This window comes from Onychostoma macrolepis, chromosome 05 (genome assembly GCF_012432095.1).
Source record: "Onychostoma macrolepis isolate SWU-2019 chromosome 05, ASM1243209v1, whole genome shotgun sequence".
In the NCBI taxonomy this organism is placed as follows: Eukaryota; Metazoa; Chordata; class Actinopteri; order Cypriniformes; family Cyprinidae; genus Onychostoma; species Onychostoma macrolepis.
Genome location: NC_081159.1, coordinates 39,188,547 through 39,208,777, shown reverse-complemented (window position 1 = coordinate 39,208,777; position 20,231 = coordinate 39,188,547). Strand labels below are relative to the sequence as shown.

At 35.6% G+C, this 20,231-nt stretch overlaps 1 protein-coding gene across 4 annotated transcripts in view; it reads right to left on the bottom strand.

Moving 5' to 3' along the window:
- Positions 1 to 20,231, bottom strand: part of rtn4r (reticulon 4 receptor) — an 88,878-nt gene that overhangs the window by 19,941 nt on the left and 48,706 nt on the right. The window contains exons 1-2 of one of the 4 annotated variants that reach the window (XM_058774643.1): positions 9,342 to 9,371; positions 8,936 to 8,971 (exon numbers count right to left, since the gene is read on the bottom strand). The exons of the other annotated variants lie outside the window; for them this stretch is intronic. Of the exons in view, the coding sequence (XP_058630626.1) occupies positions 8,936 to 8,957 (22 nt within the window). The 5' untranslated portion in view covers positions 8,958 to 8,971; positions 9,342 to 9,371. Of the gene's footprint in view, positions 1 to 8,935; positions 8,972 to 9,341; positions 9,372 to 20,231 lie in introns of those variants that run through there. 4 annotated transcript variants of the gene reach the window in all.

Below are 20,231 nucleotides of genomic sequence, written 5' to 3'. Positions count from 1 at the left end.
CACACACACACACTGTATATATATGATCAACACACATGATCAACCCCCATACCCACCGGTTCAAATGAGTTGCGCTGTTTCGTTCCGCTTTTGGCGCATAAACATTATATCGAACATTTATCGAACTCTTCATATCATTTTATTGAGAAAAATTATATCGCGATAATTATCGTTATCGATTTATCGCCTAGTCCTACTATGAAATACAAAAATAATTCTTCAGCTCTATACGCTGAGACATTTGAGCAATAAAATGTTCCTCAGAAAAACCTATACAACCATAAACTTTATTTTCAATTTTTTATTCATGTAACTAAATGTGTGCGCACACCAAAATCTCCCTAGATTACTAGATTAATTTTATGTCACTCTCCCGAAAATAAAAACTTAGCGTAATGCTCTCCTCCATTTTCTGACACAACCTGACATGTTGACGTGTAAATAAGCTCTTCGCTGATTGGCTTGCGCGACAAAGCATCACGCTTGAGTTTACATTTTTCAACTTGTGCGGAAGACACGATTGAGGTGTAGGCCTATATTGCATGTTTGCGGCAATCGCACCACCCAGTTGGCATCGCCCGTCTATCGCATTCACGTCTATTCGCATCTTTGCATTGACTTTGTATGTAATCTATGATTAAATTAGCTTTTGGTGCATAATAGTAAATACTATAAAGCAAAAATGCTACTTGATAAAAATTATTTGTGTGTGTGTATTTAATATATATATATATATATATATATATACATACACTGTATGTATCAATTAAAATTACATTTCCAATCTTAAAATGTATTTTGGGTATTTTTTTTTTAATCTAAATGTTAATATTTAGATTGACAATATATAAAAAACCTCAAACTTATGTGAGGAAAGTCATAAAGAATATATATATAGAATAATAAATAAATAAAAATAAGAATAAATATATAATAAATATATATATATATATATATATATATAAATCTTTGATATTTTTGACTATTTCTGTGTATCTGAAAATATGTAATATCTATTTATATTTGTAAATGCTACTGGGGATATTTGTTTCAAATTCTGTGTTTCATAACAGCTTTTATTGTATTAATGTGTTTACTGAAGGAATATTACTTTAACTACTCAACAAGCATTAGCTACTGACAGTGTACTGTAAGTAGAGAGCATTCGTCACATATCCAGCCGAATTAAGAATTAAGCGTGTATAAAAGCACATTCATTGCGTATGTTCATCATTATTAAACAGTAGAAGAGTGTATTCATCGTGTGTCTCTCAAAATGAGAGTGCGGATGGCTTAAGACCTGCGGTTGCACACAACTACTAAATATTTCATAGTCAGACATTGACTTGTCAGGAGCTGTCTCATCAGTTTAACATTTCGCTCCCTCGTGTTGACACGCTCTGAGGATTTGTAGCTGCCTTGAACTCCATATTTGCCAGCATTAAGAGTTTTTCATTCAAGATTAAAAGTACTTTTGTTAATTTAAATTCTTTGTTTGGAGGGCTTTAAATGTAATGACAAATTTGCATTGTTTTCACGCTCTATTAATAGCCTACCACCAAACTATGTTTTGCTTTTTCTGCAGTGTATTGCACATATATACTGTGCCAAGTATGCATGTAATGCCCACATGACCTTCTACATTTACTAAAGTGTGCAGTATACAACACAGCATACTGTATCCCACAATGCAATGCACACAACCTGACCTTCCGCTTTCAGTGTAATGAATGATCTGGAAGTAATGCCATCTATTATTTTTAACTGCAATAGTGCTCAAGCCTTGTTAGCATCAACAGTGCACACCTGCTGGTAGATGCTGTAACTACAACATTGCATGAGCTAAAAATCACTTTCTCTGTTTGCAAGTAGAAAGATCATGTGATGATATATAGTACACAACTGTTTAAAACATTTCACTGCATAATACATTTAAGCTTAATATTATTAATATAATTGTTTTATTCTGAAAAGATGCATTCGATTGATCAAAAGTGTCAGTAAAGACATTTATAATGTTACAGAAGATTTGTATTTCAAATAAATGCTGTTATTTTGAACTTTCTATTCATCAAAGAATCCTGAGATATCAAAAAAAAAAAAAAAGAATACAATTATTACAGTCTCTATATTGAGCTGCACAACTGTTTTCAACATTGATAAGAAATACTTACTGAGCAGCAAATCAAATTTGAATAATTTCTGAAGGATCATGTGACACTCAAGACTGGAGTAATGATGCTGAAAATTCAGCTTTGTATAACAGGAATAAATTACATTTAAAAAAAAAAAAAAAAATATATATATATATATATATATATATATATATATATATATATCACTTTATTTTTTATTATTATTATTATCAAATAAATGCAGCTTTGGTGAGCTTAAGAGACTTCTTTCAAAAACATTAAAAAAAACCCCGTTGTGACCCCAAACATTTGAATAATGCCTCTTCGCACAGTGCTTCGAATAAACAAAGCTGCACAACATTATGCAAATATATAAAGAATGGATATATAGTATTAAATATTTAACAGATCCAGGGTGTATAAAAGCAACAGATTTTTAAAATAAAAATGTTACCTCAGGGTTATATCGTCAACAGCCAAATTAGATCCTGGAATTGCTCGCTCTATGTCTGGGACCGGCCTACAAGTAGCGTCCCATTTCCGCAGTGCCCTTCAAAGTCACAAAAATGCCACCTGTCTTCGCCCAAAGCCCTTCCTTTGTGTATTCAATCTGATGGAAGGCTCTCTGAGAGATCCTCCCTTAATTATACGGCAAATGAGCCATCACAACGCCATTAAAATGATGTTCTTCTTTCTCTCACATTGACTAACTGTCTTCCCCCTTTTTCCCAGAGCTTTTATTAGCAATAAAATTCAATTTTGCATTTCCAGGTTGCCAGCCTAAGGGGGTAAAAATGCATTACCCCAGACTGAGGGAAAGTGGGAGCTAATGATTCAGCTGCATACAATCCAAGAGGCTTTCCATCATCGCTGCTGAGTTATTGGCCTGATGCTACAGTATCGTCCTGTCTGTGGAAGTGCGTGAATGCGCGGATATCTGTGAAATGAGAGCGCAGATGACTGAGCGGAACAAGTTCGAGTATGTGTGTCTGTGCTGTTTTCAATAAGATTAATTGGTTACCAACCAAAGAAGATACAGCAAAAGAGACTGACTCAAAAGCGTGTTTTGTTCTTTCTCTTTTAACATTTATTATGAATAGCAAGTTTAAGATGTATCTCTCAATCTGACCAGCTTGGTCAGGCTGGGAGAACTTAACTAGGTTAATCAGATAGCTAATTAACCTTAGGCTGTTTTAAGTCACTTTAATGTGCATTTGGGATGCAAACCATCTTCCCATGCTTGTAATGAGAAGCACTTGTCAACAAAAGATGATCTTTAAGAGCTTCCTGCATTTTTGGTCAAAATAAAAGTTACATGGCTTAAGATTTGAAAATGAAGCAATTAAGACAGCCATAAATATTAGTACTGTAATTGAACAATTATAATGTAAAATAACATTATTATTATTATTATTATTATAAATAACTTTGTTTTTATTTTCATTATTTTTATATTTTTAATAATAATAATAATAATAATAATAATAATTCGTATTATTATTGCAATACTGATATATGATGACAACATGGCCATCTCAGCCCTAAAAAAATCACAGCAAACATGGACCATTTTAATAGCCTTAAAGCGCAATCACAATTTTCATCAGCAAAACTGCAATTAAATTGTTTCCTCAAATCGCCTTACATCATGGATTCACGAGTTAAGCATTGCATGTTTCTCTTTCATATGCCATGTTATTATAGCCAGCATTACCTGGTGCACCTTCCTGGTTTTTAAAATACTTTGCAAGAGAATATAAAAGTGAATTCTCACATCTTTATTCTTCTTTAAGAGGTTTAAACAATTCTGGCAATGCTCCGTACTGATGCAGCGAGCAGATGAAGCCGTAATGTTAATGGTTTGAGCATGTATAAAGTTAGGACACAAAGTTGTAAAGGAGCTGACACAATTACTCCACACGCTTACTTGAAGGCCTATGCGACACGGGTATCGAAAATCTATTGTCTTGATTTAGTTAGCAAACATAAACCACATTACAGACATTGTGGATTCAGCACAAACGTGTCCCCACATTTCTGTGCTGTTAGTACAGATCTCCCACACTTAACCGATGATTTCCATGATTTCTCCATGATCTTTCCAGACAAAGGCTTTTTTATTAATCTTTTTAGAGACACTGCTGGCTATATTTCCATTTATAGCCTACACCAGTAACAATCTTTTGAGTAGATTTAGATGACTACACTGATTACACTTGTTCAGTACCGTTTCTAGGCATAGGCAAGCTAGGCGGTTGCCTACGGTGCCACCAGCTGAAGGGGGCGCCAATGAGCGCACATACTGGCGCTACATTTTAGCAGGATGGTGATAAAGAGTGGCATGGCCACCCTGAAATATGATTGCCGCCACGGCGCCCCCACTGGGTCCCGAACATCATTGGGCTAGAGTACTGTCATTCTGACTATACCTGTATGCATTGGACCAGAGCGCAGTCAATTGCTGCCTCTGATTGTTGCATGCAAAGATTGCATTTGGAGCGCTCAACAATGCCATTAGATCAATGGGTTCTGTCAGTGCTTTGGCAAGGTAAGGCTTTTTTTGCCATGCAATAAAGATGTTCAAAGTTCAAAGGCCAGTTTAAAATATTGGTACAGTAAAAAGTGGAAGTGGTAGTATTCGAGAAATCGAAAAAGAAATCGAGAAAGTGGTAGTATTCGAGAAATCATGATGTGAAATTGGTCCAAAAGGTATGTGTTTTTTAAAGGATCAGTGTGTTGCGTAATATTCCCATATAAAACTTTAACAGCCAATTAAAAAATATTGGTGTAGTAAAATTTGCTAATGCACAAGATCAATACATCCTTTATACAACCGCTTTGTCGAATTTAATGCATCCTTACAGAAGTCTCGAAATGTTGAATCAATTAATTTGCTTCCTAACAGAGCTTATTGTGAGCAGCGTCATACACATAAGAGGGCAGAGCATCACATTATTTAAAGGAGAAGTTCACGCGTCAATGAGTAACAAAGGAACAAGTAGATGCATTCTGATTACTTTTATGCCACTGATCAGACTTTTATATGTAGTTTGGGGTAACAAAGGGCTTTATAGGTCTGACTGAAGTAATAATGCAATTACTGAAATAACAACAACAACAACAACAACAAAACAATTGAACAAGAAAAAAAAAAAAAAAAGATAAAAGACAAGAAGTAGCCAATGATAATATCTAAACATGTATCCAAATCCAAATGTAATAAAATGAATTTACGTGTGATGACAATTTCTTAGCAATTAGGGATTGTTACATAGAGCTATACAGGCATCCAGTGGCTATAATGGTATTACAGATATTACATTTACAATTAATGCGTTACTTAATGCGTCAAATAATGCATTCAGATTTGTGTTGTTACTATGACAACCAATTTGATGTGACAAGAAACTAATAACTTAAAAGAAATATATACTGTATACTGTATATAACCTATATACAAATATAATTTGGAAATGTATCAATATTGTTATTTAAGATTTGAGTGTTTACATAAGTTTTATGTTATTTTGCATGTAATCCTAAATTATCTTGTTTGGAATTGGGAGTTGGATGGGGTCAGGTGGGGTGGGCTAATAGGGATTTCGCTTAGGGTGCCAAAATGGCTAGAAACAGCCCTGCACTTGTTAGTATTAAAATGTCTCGCTCAATAGCACCTTAATGAACAGGCCGCTATTATTACGCTTCATGCACTCACAAAGACCAATATTTAGCCAATTAAATGTTTTAAAGCTGAAAATATGGGGGTGCACTACTATTCAAAAGTTTGGGGTTGGTAAGAATTTTTATTGTCTCTGCAGAGGTTCTCTATAATGCAGTGTGCTGATGAAGCAGACCTGCAGCAAATGTGTGTCATCTACAAACAGCTGAGTAATGCTGGCCCCTGCCCTAAAACACTCTAACGAGATGCGCTGAGTGAGAGTGTGTTGGTGTAATGAAGTGTGATCTCAGTAATGAGACAAAGGTAGTGTGTGTAGAGAGACAGAGGGTTAGAGTGTGTGTGTGTGTGTCCAGGGAACATTAAGGTCAGTATGCGGAGCCAAGTTCATGTTGGCACTATGTTTTCTCAAATCTTGTTTTCAAACCATGTACTTTGTCCATGTACTGTACACAACATGATATATAACAATTACTCCTTTTACTTTCTAATTTTTTTTTTCATCAAAATGTAAAGAAACTAAATTACAGTGAAGACTGCATGGGTGTGGAATAAAAATATTAATCAATACTGATGTCAAAAGTCATTTAGTACTATTTCAGTGTTTAAAACAAACAAAGAGAGAACTGCAATGATGCTAGTCTTTCTACAGTTTTGGTAATACTGAGTCATTTGAGTAGCAGTCATGGTGGTCAAGTCATCCGTGATGAAAATACTGGAGTGTGTCTATTAGGAAAATTACAGCTCTTCATGGAGTGCATTTTATTTATTTTTTCTTGAGTTTTCCAGCAGCATACACTTGTTGAACAAAACACAAGTATCTGCCTTTTTTTTTCTGCTTTTACCGTTGTTTATTAGCAGCATGCAACCATAACAGTGTTAGATGATTTATGTGTCTTGTACTAATTTTTATTTTTAAGTACTTATACTTAATATATGTAATAATTTATAAAACAAACAAACAAACAAACAAACAAAAAAATCCCCGTCAAGCACCATTTACTTCATTTGCGTCCTTGCTGTATAAATATAGGCTGTTGGGTGGTTTCACGAGTTTTTGGCACCTTTTTTGTGCGATTGGCTAAACTAGCTAAACACCAGTTTGCCTAGGATTGACCAGAAAAGTGGTTTAATCTTAGATTGGTTTAATCCATTTCTACTAGAAAAAACCTGAAACAGTATACTGTATGTATTTAATTCAGAGACATTGTATTACATTGTAAGGCTACATGCCATGTTTTTGTTAAAAGTGAATAATATTTGTATTATTTTTCAATTGGTCTTGAGAGTAGCAAAACCTAACATGCACACTTAATCCACAATCCAATTAAACATTAACGTATCCACAAAATTCCATTGAAATTATTAAAATTATTGCACATTACAAAGGTTAAATGTGTTAATGGTGCCAAAAACCCTTCTAAAACCAATGGCCTGGTCAAACTAGTATAAACCATCTAAGCTTGGTTAAATGTGTTATTACTGCTGTTTCCTGTTGCCTTTTAGAAGTGAAGTGAAGTGAAATGAGAATCCAAACTGCAGGTGGTTGAGCGCACAAAGAAATGTGTCAAAACCCTTCTAAAACCAGCCAAAAGCCTCATCTGAACATTTCAGGCTGGTTAACTTAAAAATGCTGTTTTCTGTTGTCTTTTAAATGTCCTCTACACGAGAATCCAAATTGTAGGTGGTTGATTCATCCTCACAAGCATCCATTAATAACTCTGGTCCAAAAGTAAACAAGCCCACACTCAAAAACAACCTTCAGTCCATATGCTTCATTTGCAATCATCTCTCCAGAAATGGTTCTGTTCACTCTAATTTTGAACCAATCCTCCTTTGAGGTTTTACACATCGATATGTTTGTTTGGACTATGGAGTAAAGGTCCAGAAGAAAAGGTTTCAAATCTCAGTTATATTAGAGAGACACACCATGACATTTACCTACATTGATAAGCCTCACTGGAAACAAGTCAGGTGGAAAAAGTTCAATCCGTGGACTTTCTCACAGTTGACTTTGTACATATTAGAAAGTCTGCTTCTAAAAGGGGTTTAAAATGTTGGATCATCCAAACAAACATCTCTGTTCTTGTCTTTAGGTACGAACAAATTCAAATAAAAAACATGAAATGGCATTGCTCATACAGAAATATGATCTAGAGCAGAACTGCCACACGGCACACGGCTGACTCAGATGCCCTTGAGCGGAGCATGTGTTAAAAGCCGTATTCTCCATCAACACATCTGGTATGAAATACTCATTTTTTTGCCTAAAATCTAGATTAAGCTTCCTCCTTCCAATTTGTACACATAATTATGATGAGAGGAAACATGAGCAACGCCAGAACAGCGTGACACACGGCCTCTAGCAACACCTAGACATGGTGTCAGCTTTCCTATAAATCAAGCCGGAGACTCCTAATTATCATACAGGGAATTAGATTCTGGTTAGGGTTTCATTTCACACTTATGTTTTAAGTTTCAACATCACCTCAGATGTTTCTCCTAAAAAGCCTTTGGAGGAATAAAAATAGACACAAATCAGTCAGTTGTTGACATACGTGGTAAGTGCTAAGACATTTGTGTCTATATAGCCAAGATTAATTGATTTTGGAAGAAACTGGTGAGAAATGCTTGATTTCATATCAAAACATCTTGGAATATGTCATGTCTGAGATCTTCTCTAAAGGAGACACATTAGACTTCTTCAGAGGGGGGAAATCTAAAAAGATTTAAGCAAAAGTCTCCACTTGTTCTCCATTTAAGCTGACTGCCATGGGAGAAATAACTACTGTATAAGAGAAGTCATTTGAGATTTTTCTAACCCAAAGGCCCTTCAAATGTATCAGAATCCAAGATTTTCCTGTTATTCTGTTCTTTACCCTGTGGTTTTAAAAGATCAACATCTCCAACTTGTTAAAACGGTTCAGTGGCAAGCTAACTATTATCTCAAATTTCTTAATAATAAAAGGTTTTTGACTGGCATCTGTGGTTCCATGAAAAACCTTTAACATCCATGCAAACTTTCCATTGGATAAAAGGTTCTTTACAATAATCAAAATAACATTTTCTCTCTATAATGTTCTTCAAACTAAGAAAAAAGTTGTTTTTAGAACTGCTCACTCACCAAAAGGGTTCTTCTTTGCCATCACTGTGAAAACTCCTTTTGGGAACCATGATATCCATGTAACCAAGGAAGCCACATTTGAAAATAAAGACACACAGCATTTTACGAAATACAGAAATACAGTGTTGACTGATATCTTATTTCTCAGACTATACCGTGTCTTATGACAGATGGGTTTGGCTCAAAAATGCTCGGATTCAGAGAAAACTGATATAAAATCAATCAAAATTCAACAACAAAAAAACATTTACCCCCTTTTACATCGGGTTTTACTAAGCTAGAAAAATAACTGATTCAGGTTTGTTCAAGTCTATTCAAATATTCAAAGGCAAATCCAAAATAATAATACTAAAAAACAACAACAACAAATATATAAATTAGAGAGATTGTAACAATGTGTTCTAACCTTCCAAGTATTTTTTATCTGTTCTCCCTGAACGTGAAATGCTGCAGTGAACCAACAAAATCAAAGCCAATCAGAACAAATGTGATGTTTAAAATAAAGCTGCTTGATTTTGAACCAATAACATTTCACAGTGGGCGGGGCTCTTCAGCACAGCGCAACAGAAATAGAAACCAAGTGACCTATAAAACTTATCTGATCAGAGCAAAAACTATATCAGCATGCAAGAGATTTATCACTTGTCACAGCATCACACCCGATTAGAACAAGATGTAAGACTGCTCAAAAAAGACTTGAGAAAAGAATGTGAAACAAATGTGCACAACTAGCAAACAAGGCAACAGTTGTGAAGCACAGCTAGTCATAGAGCTCTGTGTTAGTAGTCGAGATAGTGATCTCCTGGTTGTGTTGTGAGGATGTTGCAATGCTGACACCGATGCACAGATAAGCCAAACACTGTTATCATCCGTAGCTTCTAGCTCAGCCCTCACTGATCTATTTCACTTTACCAAGCGTAAACACCCTGGAGGCAAATTGACCTGAAAAAAAGCAAACTCCTTTCATCTCTTCTCAGTTTTCTGCACAGGCTGCAGGGTGCATTAAGTCCAGGCCATACTTTTCTGCACTATTTTGCTGCAGTTGCGGTGCCCCAAGTTTGAATTGTTACGATAGGAGCCTTACTGGGTGATATTTCAAATGTATTTGTCTGCTTGCTGGGATCATTATGGTGTTTGCTAAGGCAAGATTTTGAGCCCTGAACCTTCAAACTTGGGCAAACTATTTGTGCAACAGACATGAATGACACCACAGATTATGCATCATATATGTACTTTTACATACATACACACACACACACACACACACACACACACAGTAATGTATGGTTAATCCACCAATATGTGTGTGCTCTTTAGTAACAGTAGTGTTTCTAATGCTAAAATATAATTAATGTTGTTATCCATAAATTTTGGAATTTTACAGTTTTACAAGAAATGCAGAAAATGTATTATTTGTTTTTTATTCTGATGCCCAATTACAGTCAATAACAACAGAGACTGTGGAGAAGTACATAAAGCAATGCCAGCAAGAATGCAAGTTGTTATCAAGGCCAAACAAAATATAATTTATTTTTATTTTTTTTGGTTATTATGTGTGAATAATTTAGATGTTTTGGTTTGTTATTTGCACAATAACAATACACATTTTACAGTAAATATGACAATACAAATGATAGTTTTGACATTCCTAAAATATTAGTGTTTTCTGTTTATTATGACAGGTTGTCTAATAAATTTAAGCACATACAGTGCTTAACAAATTTATTAGACTGTATTTATTGACTGTAATTGGGCATCTGGATAAAAAATAACAAAGTGCTTTTCTGCCTTTCTTGTAAAACACTAAATTCCAAAATTCATGGATAACAATAATAATTCTATTTTAGTCTGTGGCGTAATCCATTCCATTCCACATTTTAGATAATATAATCAGACTACTTTTTGATTACTTAGATTACTAGTGACCACATTGATTTAAATAAGATAATATTTCCATATTGATATAAAACACAAAGATAATGAAAATATATTGCATTCATTGTTATTAACAATATGAAGTGTATTAAATATTACCTCAAGGTTCACAAAGGAACTGCAGGGAATGTTTGAGTTTAATGAAAAGCTAAGCAATTAAATCATAAAATTGTCAAATTAAAATAAATAAAGTAAAAATAACAACAATATAAAAATAAAACACTTACTAAAAATATTGAATATTTTATTTGTTTACCTGCATGTCATGTGACCATTAACCAATGTCAGAGAACCGTGTTAAATTATTACCTTAAAATCTCAGGTGGAACTTAAATATATCAGGTGAATGAGGTTCAACAAAAAAAAAAAAAAAAAGCATTACATATTACATCCCTGCATTACATAATTTACATATAAATAAGAAATAACATGAATTGGTACATTTTAATGTGTTTGAAAGACAAAACCCTTCTAAAGCCAAAGACTTATCTTACCCTGGACCACAAAACCAGTCATAAGTAGCACAGGTATATTTGTAGCAACAGTCAACAATATATGTATGGGTCAAAATAATCGATTTTCCTTATATGGCAAAAATCATTAAGATATTAAGTAAAGATCATGTTCTATGAAGATATTTTGTAAATTTCCTACCGTAAATATATCAAAACTTAATTTTTGATTAGTAATATGCATTGCTAAGAACTTCATTTGGACAACTTTAAGGGCGATTTTCTCAGTACTTGTATTTTTTTTTTTTTGCATCCGGATTTTCAAATAGTTGGATCTCAGCCAAATATTGTCCTATCCAAACAAACCATATTTATTCACCTTTCAGATGATGTATATGCATCTTATGACTGCTAACACAGGGTCACATGTAATTATGTAATCAATAAAAAGTAACTGTAGTTTGATTATGAGTATTTTAAAATGTAATATAGTCTAATTAAAAGTAGTTAAGTTTTGGAATTTTAATTATCATTATTATTTTATATGTATCAAATATTACTGACACCTAACGTAAGGAAGCACGGTGGGAATCATTTATCGAACGACTCTCACTATGATCAATGATAGGACAGAATGAGTGTAGAGAGGGCAGAAAGGGTAGAAATGAGGATAAAGAGATAAAGAGCACAAAAGCCATATGATGGACAGCGAGACGGTGAGGGAGAACGAGGGGAACAGTGAGAGGAAGGGAGAAACAAATGGCCGTGTGAAAATACCCTCCTTCCTCTGCTGGAATATGGCATGGAGGCAGCAGGCAGGCTTAGAGTCCCAACACTTGAATTCAATCAGCCTGCACACTGAATCCCTTCCAGAGAGGGATGTGAGAGGCACAACCATCTGTCTCTGCTCTGATGTTTCTGCCGTCCACACTGTAAGCCAGCAATTACAAGGCAAAGCGGCAAGCTGGCCTGGGCCGGCATAGGAACATGGACGAGCCGCCCCCACCCTCCTTCTCTTATCCCTTTAACAGGCCTCTCAACCATTCCATAAAACACACTTGGAGTTAAAAAATCCAGGGAAGAAAACTTTTCTCTTTGACGCAGTCTGGCATCTCTATCATTCAGATGGTGTATACCCAAGCTCAAAAAAATGCGAACTGTAGATATACACTGCTGTTCAAAAGTTTGGTGTCAACATTTTAAAAATGTTTTTGAAAGACATCTCTTATGCTCACCAAAGCTGCATTTATTTAATCTAAAAACAGTAAAATTGTGAAATATTGTTATCATCTGTTTTCTATTTGAATATATTTGAAAATGTAATTTATTCCTGTGATGCAAAGCTGAATTTTCAGCAACATTACTCCAGTCTTCAGTGTCACAAAAATCAGCATTTATTTGAAACAGAAATCTTTTGTAGCAATCTTTTGTTCATTAATGTCTTCTTTAATGTCTTTTTTTTTTTGGTGATTTTAATGTCTCCGTGCTTATTAAAATATTAATTTATTACAGTTATTATTATTATTATTATTTTTTTTTTTAAAGCTTAAAAATCTTACTGATGCCAAACTTTTGAATAAAGAATATGTCATTTTCACTTGCATCATTTCAGGATGTAATCCATATTTGGAGTTGTTTTCATGAATTTTTCAAAGACAACCATCAAGCATTATTGCTCGTTTAAGGCATAAATCAATGAAAAAGTTAGTGAGGTTTACGCTTGAAACAAGAACACAATTTATCAAATAGGCAGGAAAACGAATAGGCTACTAACTTAATTCAAGATGCATTCTTTGAAAACAAGTCCTTTCAAAATTGCATGATTTTGCATCTTATGTAAATGTATATTGTTTAAGAATCTTCAGACTGGAAAACAAGACAAAGTACTGATTAAGAAAATGCCAAACTCTTCTGCGGATTGAAGTATGAAAGCAATCTGGCCGACCTCATGGAAGTGAACCGCTGCTGATCACATACAATTTGCATCTTTGCACGCTCCCAGTCACACTTATTATAGTATAATGCATTTCTCCTAGCTCTTCGTCTCCAAATAAATTACCTTCTGAGAGCAGCTCATATTCTTCACATCTCATGCAATGCGTCTGCAAATGTTGTTCTGTGCAAACTTCTGGTTGCAAATCCACAGGGACAAATACTTGAATAACAGAGTGAAAATGAGTCGTGACCTAGCTACTTTGCTAAACAGCTGTCGCTAGTACTCGCGGTGGTACTCACATTGATGTTGCAAAGTACCGTGGTTTGCATGCAAAAGTACAATGTGAAAAGAGTCCTGTGGGGCAAAGAGAGGAACGGAGCTCTGTTTCAGACCACAACAAGTGCAAAAAACAGCAACTTGAGTAGCTGGGTTGCTTTCCTTTCTCCTCGTTTAGAGCACAGCCTCATCTCATGGGATCATTTTCGTCTTTGAGAAGGGGCGTGTTTCTGACTAAACCCCAAGAAAACAAGGACAGAAATTCTCACTTTTGTAATAAGGGCACTTCTGAGAGGCTGTGTCGAGGCTGAGCGTGTGAACGCCTCTGCGCCAAAAAGAAGAAAAAAAAAAAGGCATATGCATTATTTACTACCTGCCTGTGTTCCTCTGCTCTTTACTGCTCAGACAAAGCTCAAGGCCCACGTTAGAGAATTGAGTTTGATGAGAAAGAAACGAGGCTTGAGCCAGGCCTATTCTGAGCCCCTCTTTCTTCCTAAAATAATTTTTAATGCAAGTCAGTCCACTCTTCCGCCATCTTGCTAGTGCTACTGGGCAGCTGTTTTGAGTCATGCAAGTACAGTTCCTGTGGCTAAAAGAACAAAATATTCCAAAACTCTTTTTCAAGTTATGTATCAATACCACTTGTCAAATCACCAAGTAAAAAAAAAAAAAAGTTTCATATATGTAACTTGAGCCAATTTCCACAAAAAGGGTACATGCAGGCACTAATCTCACATTTTTATTGTTGTGAGAAGTATTAGAGTATTACAGTAACTGTTACCCAACTTAAAATACCCTATCATGAAAATAAATTAGTCTTGACTTTGTCCTTTCCTAAAAATAAATAAATAAATAAATGAAAAATGATAACAACTTTAAGTTTATCCAAAATTAATTATGTCAAGCTCAATCATTTGACACAGCTGCTAAATGATTACCAGTAATTAGCACAGCAATATTTTCAATAAAGCTGCTTTGAAACAATGTACACTTTGTAAAGTAATATAGAAATAAATTAGTTTGTATGGCAATTACAATAACTTGAGCAAGCAAGTCAGTTTTATCACTAATTTATGGAAAACACAACTACTAACCAACATCTGGTCCCTAGCTGGCTGGTTCCTACTAAGTGATATCTTAAATTGTTGTTTATTTATTTATTTGTTTGTTTGCAATCTGTTAAAAAACATATTTTAAGAAAAAAGTGAAGCCTTTTTTGTACCAATTTGTGGAATGTGCCTTAAATCAGATTATGAACTGATTACAATTTGTAATCAAATGTTGAAACATCAACCATCTCAAGTGCAGGAGGAACACAGAATATCTGCAGCGATTTCACTATTTTATATGATTTATCTGTAAACACTATGCAAAAGTCTCAGGCAAAACTACAGTACTGTGAAGTTTTAGGTACTTGTGTAAACATGATGGGAAGAGAGGATGCTTTCAAAAATAGTGTCATAAAGAGATTGTATTTATCAATTGACATAACTAAATCAAATCAATATTTACTGTGACCACTCTTTGTGTTTAAAACAGATTTTGTCCCTAGTACACTTGCATTGTTCAGGTAGCTTTCTTCAAGCATCTCGGAGACATTGCCATAGTTCTTCTGGATTTAGCTAGATTTATCAGTTTTTTCAGTTTCTTCATGTCATTCCAGACAGACTGGAAGATGATGAGATCAGATCTCTGTGTGGAGCACTGGCTGTTGTCAGACTCCTTGTGCAAACAAAAATCTCAATTATTATTACAATTAATAGCGAAATGAATATTTGGAAATGTAAACTGATATTTTCTACTGCCACACTACAGCAAACAATAGAACTGACTTAAAACCTTTTTATTTATTTTTTTTTGTGACTTTTGCACAGCAGTGTACATGAATATAATAAAATGATGCATGGAAAAGAAACTGTCGTCTGAGTGAGTTTGATTCATATTGTATATTGACGTTTTTTGTTAATGATGCAATGAGCAATGACACATTTCATATTAAAACAGTTTCCTCTGCATATTGTTTATTATCAGAGACAAGGAAACTGATCATTTGTCAAATTCAAATGACATTTTGATATTTTTCAGCAGCATGAGTGCATTTATTTTGTATTTTGATAGATTGCTCATCTGGTTAATGATTTAATGCACTGGCACTGCTGTAGTTCATATAACAACACTCTTCAAAAGCAGAATGTTATTTTTATAGTGACAAGAAAACTAATTACTAGTTAAATTAAATGATATCTCACTTTTACAAGCATGTTAGAAAGTACAGAGAGTAGAGACATGTAGTGGCAAAGTCACTGGCGGTGTAAAGGGGATGAGAACTTTTTTAGCTGCAGTTTGCGTGACCAGCCTTCAGTTGTTGCCTTTAACAATGAAGCCTCGTTCAGTGAAAGAGCGACTGGAAGTAATTCATTTTCAATGAGAGTGACGGGATGTTGGCGATGTGACAAAGTTTAAAGTGTAACTTTATGCAAATGAGAGCAGCTTGTCTCACATGATTCGTCTCTTGTGAGTCAAAGTGCAGGGAAGATGTTAATGTTACTGTAATCAACTTTACTGTTTTATAAGATTTGTCTCTGCCCAATGCAGACATATAATTAAAAAATCATAGTCATTCTGGACTGACTGCACTGATAATCATTCATCTTAATCATGATATGATACATTACTGCAATTTAAGCACTTTCCCCAGTAGAATGTTAAAGAGATATTTCTATTCAGCTTTCAAAGTTCAGCTTAAATCAACAGCATGTGTAGCATAATGCATTTGTGGCATTCAAAATAATTTTGATGTAACTTACAAAGAAAAGGTTACTAAGTGTTTTTCACACACACACACACACACACACACACACACACACACACACACACACACACACACAGAAAAAACATTCTGAAACTATTACTTTATAATACAGTTTTCATCTTGTGGTTAGTCTGTTAAAGTGCCCCTATTATGGGTAATGAAAGGTTTGTATTTTGGTTTTGGGAGTCCCCAACAACAGGTTGACATGCATGCAAGGTCAAAAAAACACTTTCATTTTCTTATAATATGCATTTATTTTGACCTTATTTGCTCAACAACTCCCAAACAATTCGCTCAATGATTCCTCCTTTGCGTGACGCTAACCGGTGGTGATTGGTCAATTTAATTTCCATTTCATTATGCATGTAATGCCTGATAAAGCAGCATTTGTGAGCACAGTGCTGTTTTGTGTACAGCCGTTACGGGGGAAACAGCTATTTTTAACAGCACCTAGTGGCAAAGAATGAATTTGCATTTTCATTCAGACCAACATGAAAATCAAGTTTCCCAGTTCTGCCAACAAGTGGGCGGGCAATATGCTAATGTTTCATGTTGATATCAACATGAAACGGCTTCGGATTCGTTTTAAAAAACAACTCATTTCAATGATTCAGGGTCGACTCTTTCTTTTGAGAGACAATAACTTTATACACGGTGCACTTTCAGATTTAAAACTTTGCAGGATGTTTTCATTCACTTAGAGCTGTGTTACACACTGCATGAAAGGTCATTTTCAAAAATCCATAATAGGGGCACTTTAGAACAGTACTTTAACGTTTAGGAATTGGCTCCATTCACTTCCATTCTAAGTGCTTTATACCTCAGGTTTCTGCTTTTTCTGAAAACAAAGGATGATTTTTTTTTTTTTTTTGCGGTAATCACCATTATGCCACAAGTGCTGTTGATTGAGCTGTATTTGTACTTGTATTCTACCTGGACTGTTCCTATCATTTTTACCATTAAAGGGATCATATGATGCGATTTCAAGTTTTCCTTTCTCTTTGGAGTGTTACAAGCTGATTGTGCATAGATAAGATCCCTGAAGTTGCAAAGACTAAAGTCTCAAAACTAAAGAGATATTCTTTATCAAAGTTAAGACTCTGCCACGCCCCCCTAAAACGGCTCATTCAAACACGCCCCCACGTGTCTACATCACAATGTGTAAATATTTGCGTAATGCCGCCCAAATGTTCATGCAAAGAAAGAAGGCGTGGTTTCAGTAACCGCAGTAGTGTTGAAGCAGCCATGTCAGGGATATATGTGAAAGCAAAAGCACTTTATTTGGCCTTCCAAAAGTAGATGCATTTAGGAATCATTAAGATTACTTACAACAGAACAGCACAACACAGATGTTATCACAACGCATTTTATGGACAACCGTTTCGTGAACCTAGGAGAGGAGGTAATTCTGACTTTGCTATGACAATCTGGCGCTTCTGAATTAGCTACCGTAAGTATGTTTTGTTATTAGTTTAAGTATTTGCTATTGACTGTTCAAAAGCGGAGTTTTGCGCGTCGTGTGTGTGTGAGAGAGAGAGATAGAGAGAGAGAGAGAGAGAGGGACACATCACAGCGCGTCAGCTATCTGCTTGTGTGTGTGTGTGTGTGTGTGTGTGTGTGTGTGTGTGAGAGAGAGAGAGAAAGAGAGAGACGGTCACATCACAGTGGAGTCAGCTTTCTTAATCGCGGCTTGTGTGCAAACACATACTAGCTTCATCACTGTGTCTGTCATGTGACTCTGTTCCCCTCTTAGGCTTGAACTGATGGTAAAACTACGGACATTAACTATCTTTACTTTTATTTTGAAAGCTGAAGCTCACGATTATGGAAAGGGACGTTACATTTCCGACGAGTGCTTGTGGTGTTTGGCCAATCACAATGCACTGTGCCAGTTGGCCAATCAGAGCAAACTGCGCTTTTCAGAAGGAGGGACTTTGTAGAAAATGAAGCGTTTGAGAGAGGCGGGGCATAGAGAACAGTATTTGAAAAATGTGTTTTTTGAACATTAAAGCATGCCAACATGTTCTGTTACACCAAATACACAAAATAATGATCTTTAAAAAAACATCATATGACCGCTTTAAGAAAACTGATTCCTTGCCAAACAACACCGACATATTTTTATCGCCGATACATCTCATCACTGCAGTCGCATTGCAATTCCCCCCATTAATTTCTCTATGAGTGGCCCATCTCCTCCTTAAAGTGTTGCTGATCTCTCTGCACTCTTCTCCACATCTGGCTCTTGAATCTCCAGGTCCCTCTCTAAACAATCCCAGCTTGCACTTGTTTCTCAGTCTAGTGCCCTTCTCCCAAGCATATTTCCTCCTCCCCTTCTCTCTTTGTCTCTCTTTTTCCCTGATGAAGTGGTCGTCCTCTATCAGTCCTCTCAATGGATCACTCACCCTTTTCTCTTAAAGGTCATATCTGCGGTGCAGAAAGCTGATAAGCTGTGTGTTTATCTCAGCTGTGACAGTGAAACAGAGGAGGAGGCAGATGTGCTCTCTGATAGGACCATGCAGTGAGGGATGAGCACGATCGGGGGGGACTGCGTTACGGGGGTGGCCATCAGATAAGCGCCACGATACGCTGGCAAGACAGATCGGTTAGGGATATAAGCATTTGGGGACCATACCAGCATGCTTGACTATCTGCACACTGTCTGTAGCATTTCCAAAGCAAGCTGTGGAAAAAAAGAAAGTCAGCCGGAAACGTGGTGCAATGGTTGGCGCATGAGCTGTGGTGCTTATGCGGGTACTGCAGGTTCAAGCTTGAACCTGAACCCATTGCTCATTCGGGGTGCACTGCTGTGCTGTTCAAATTAGGGGTCAGACTTTTTTTTTTTTTTTAATACTTTTATTTAAGGATGCATTAAATTGCATTAAATTAACTATGTTTCCATCCACCTATTTTTATGTGCAATTTGGAATATTGCATTAAAAAACATCGCCAAGATGTGTATAAATTCTAAAAATGCACATAAACTTATGCGCACAATTGAGTAGGATAAACTTTTCATCCGATAAGAAAAAAAATGTGCATAAACTATGATGGAAACAATTTTTTGGATAAATACCACCATGCGCATCAAAAAAGTAATGTGACTTTGCACGATGGGACTGGATAACTTGACTAACCAGTTGACCGATCTCGTTGCACAGCATCTGAAATGTTTTTTGGTCATTCTGAAATGCCTGAGCAAAGTCTGTCATCAAAGTATTTCTGTATAATTGTCTTACACGACTGCATTCCCAAACAGCAGGCATCCGCCTCCGAAAGCAATGACAGTATTTACTGTGTTTCATTAGCTTTCTCTGAGGTGCAAGTAATTTATCGTATATGGAAATTATTATATTCATTGGCTTCTCCTACTTTTCTTAGTGCTATTTTATGCCAGTTTATCAGGAAGTGACGATTTTGTTCTCTTTGACTAGTTGGATGAAAACGGTGCTTCATTCGCAAATGTTTTATGCGATGTTCCAGCTTTACGTTGAATTCACATCTATGGATGGAAACATAGCTATTGACAATTAATTTTCTATTCATCAAAGAATCCTGAAAAAATGTATTGCAGTTTCCACAAAAATAAACAGAAAAACTGTGAGCAATTTCAAGGTGGTGCAACATGCTCGCAGACCAGTCCTGATCCAGCTCTCACCTCACACTGTCTGACTGCACAAGAGTAGACTTCAGCTCACCGTGGACAATCACTCTGCCCTCAGCTGTACTCACAAGTTAAATGTGGTTTTAAATCCAAAAAACAGCATGTTGTCAGGCAGCCGCAGCAATTTCAGTTCATCTGAGAGCAGTGAAAACAAAGCTGAACATGTCAATGTCTTATTAATATTCATTGCTAATTGAGTATTTACTCAACAAAGCGAGTAA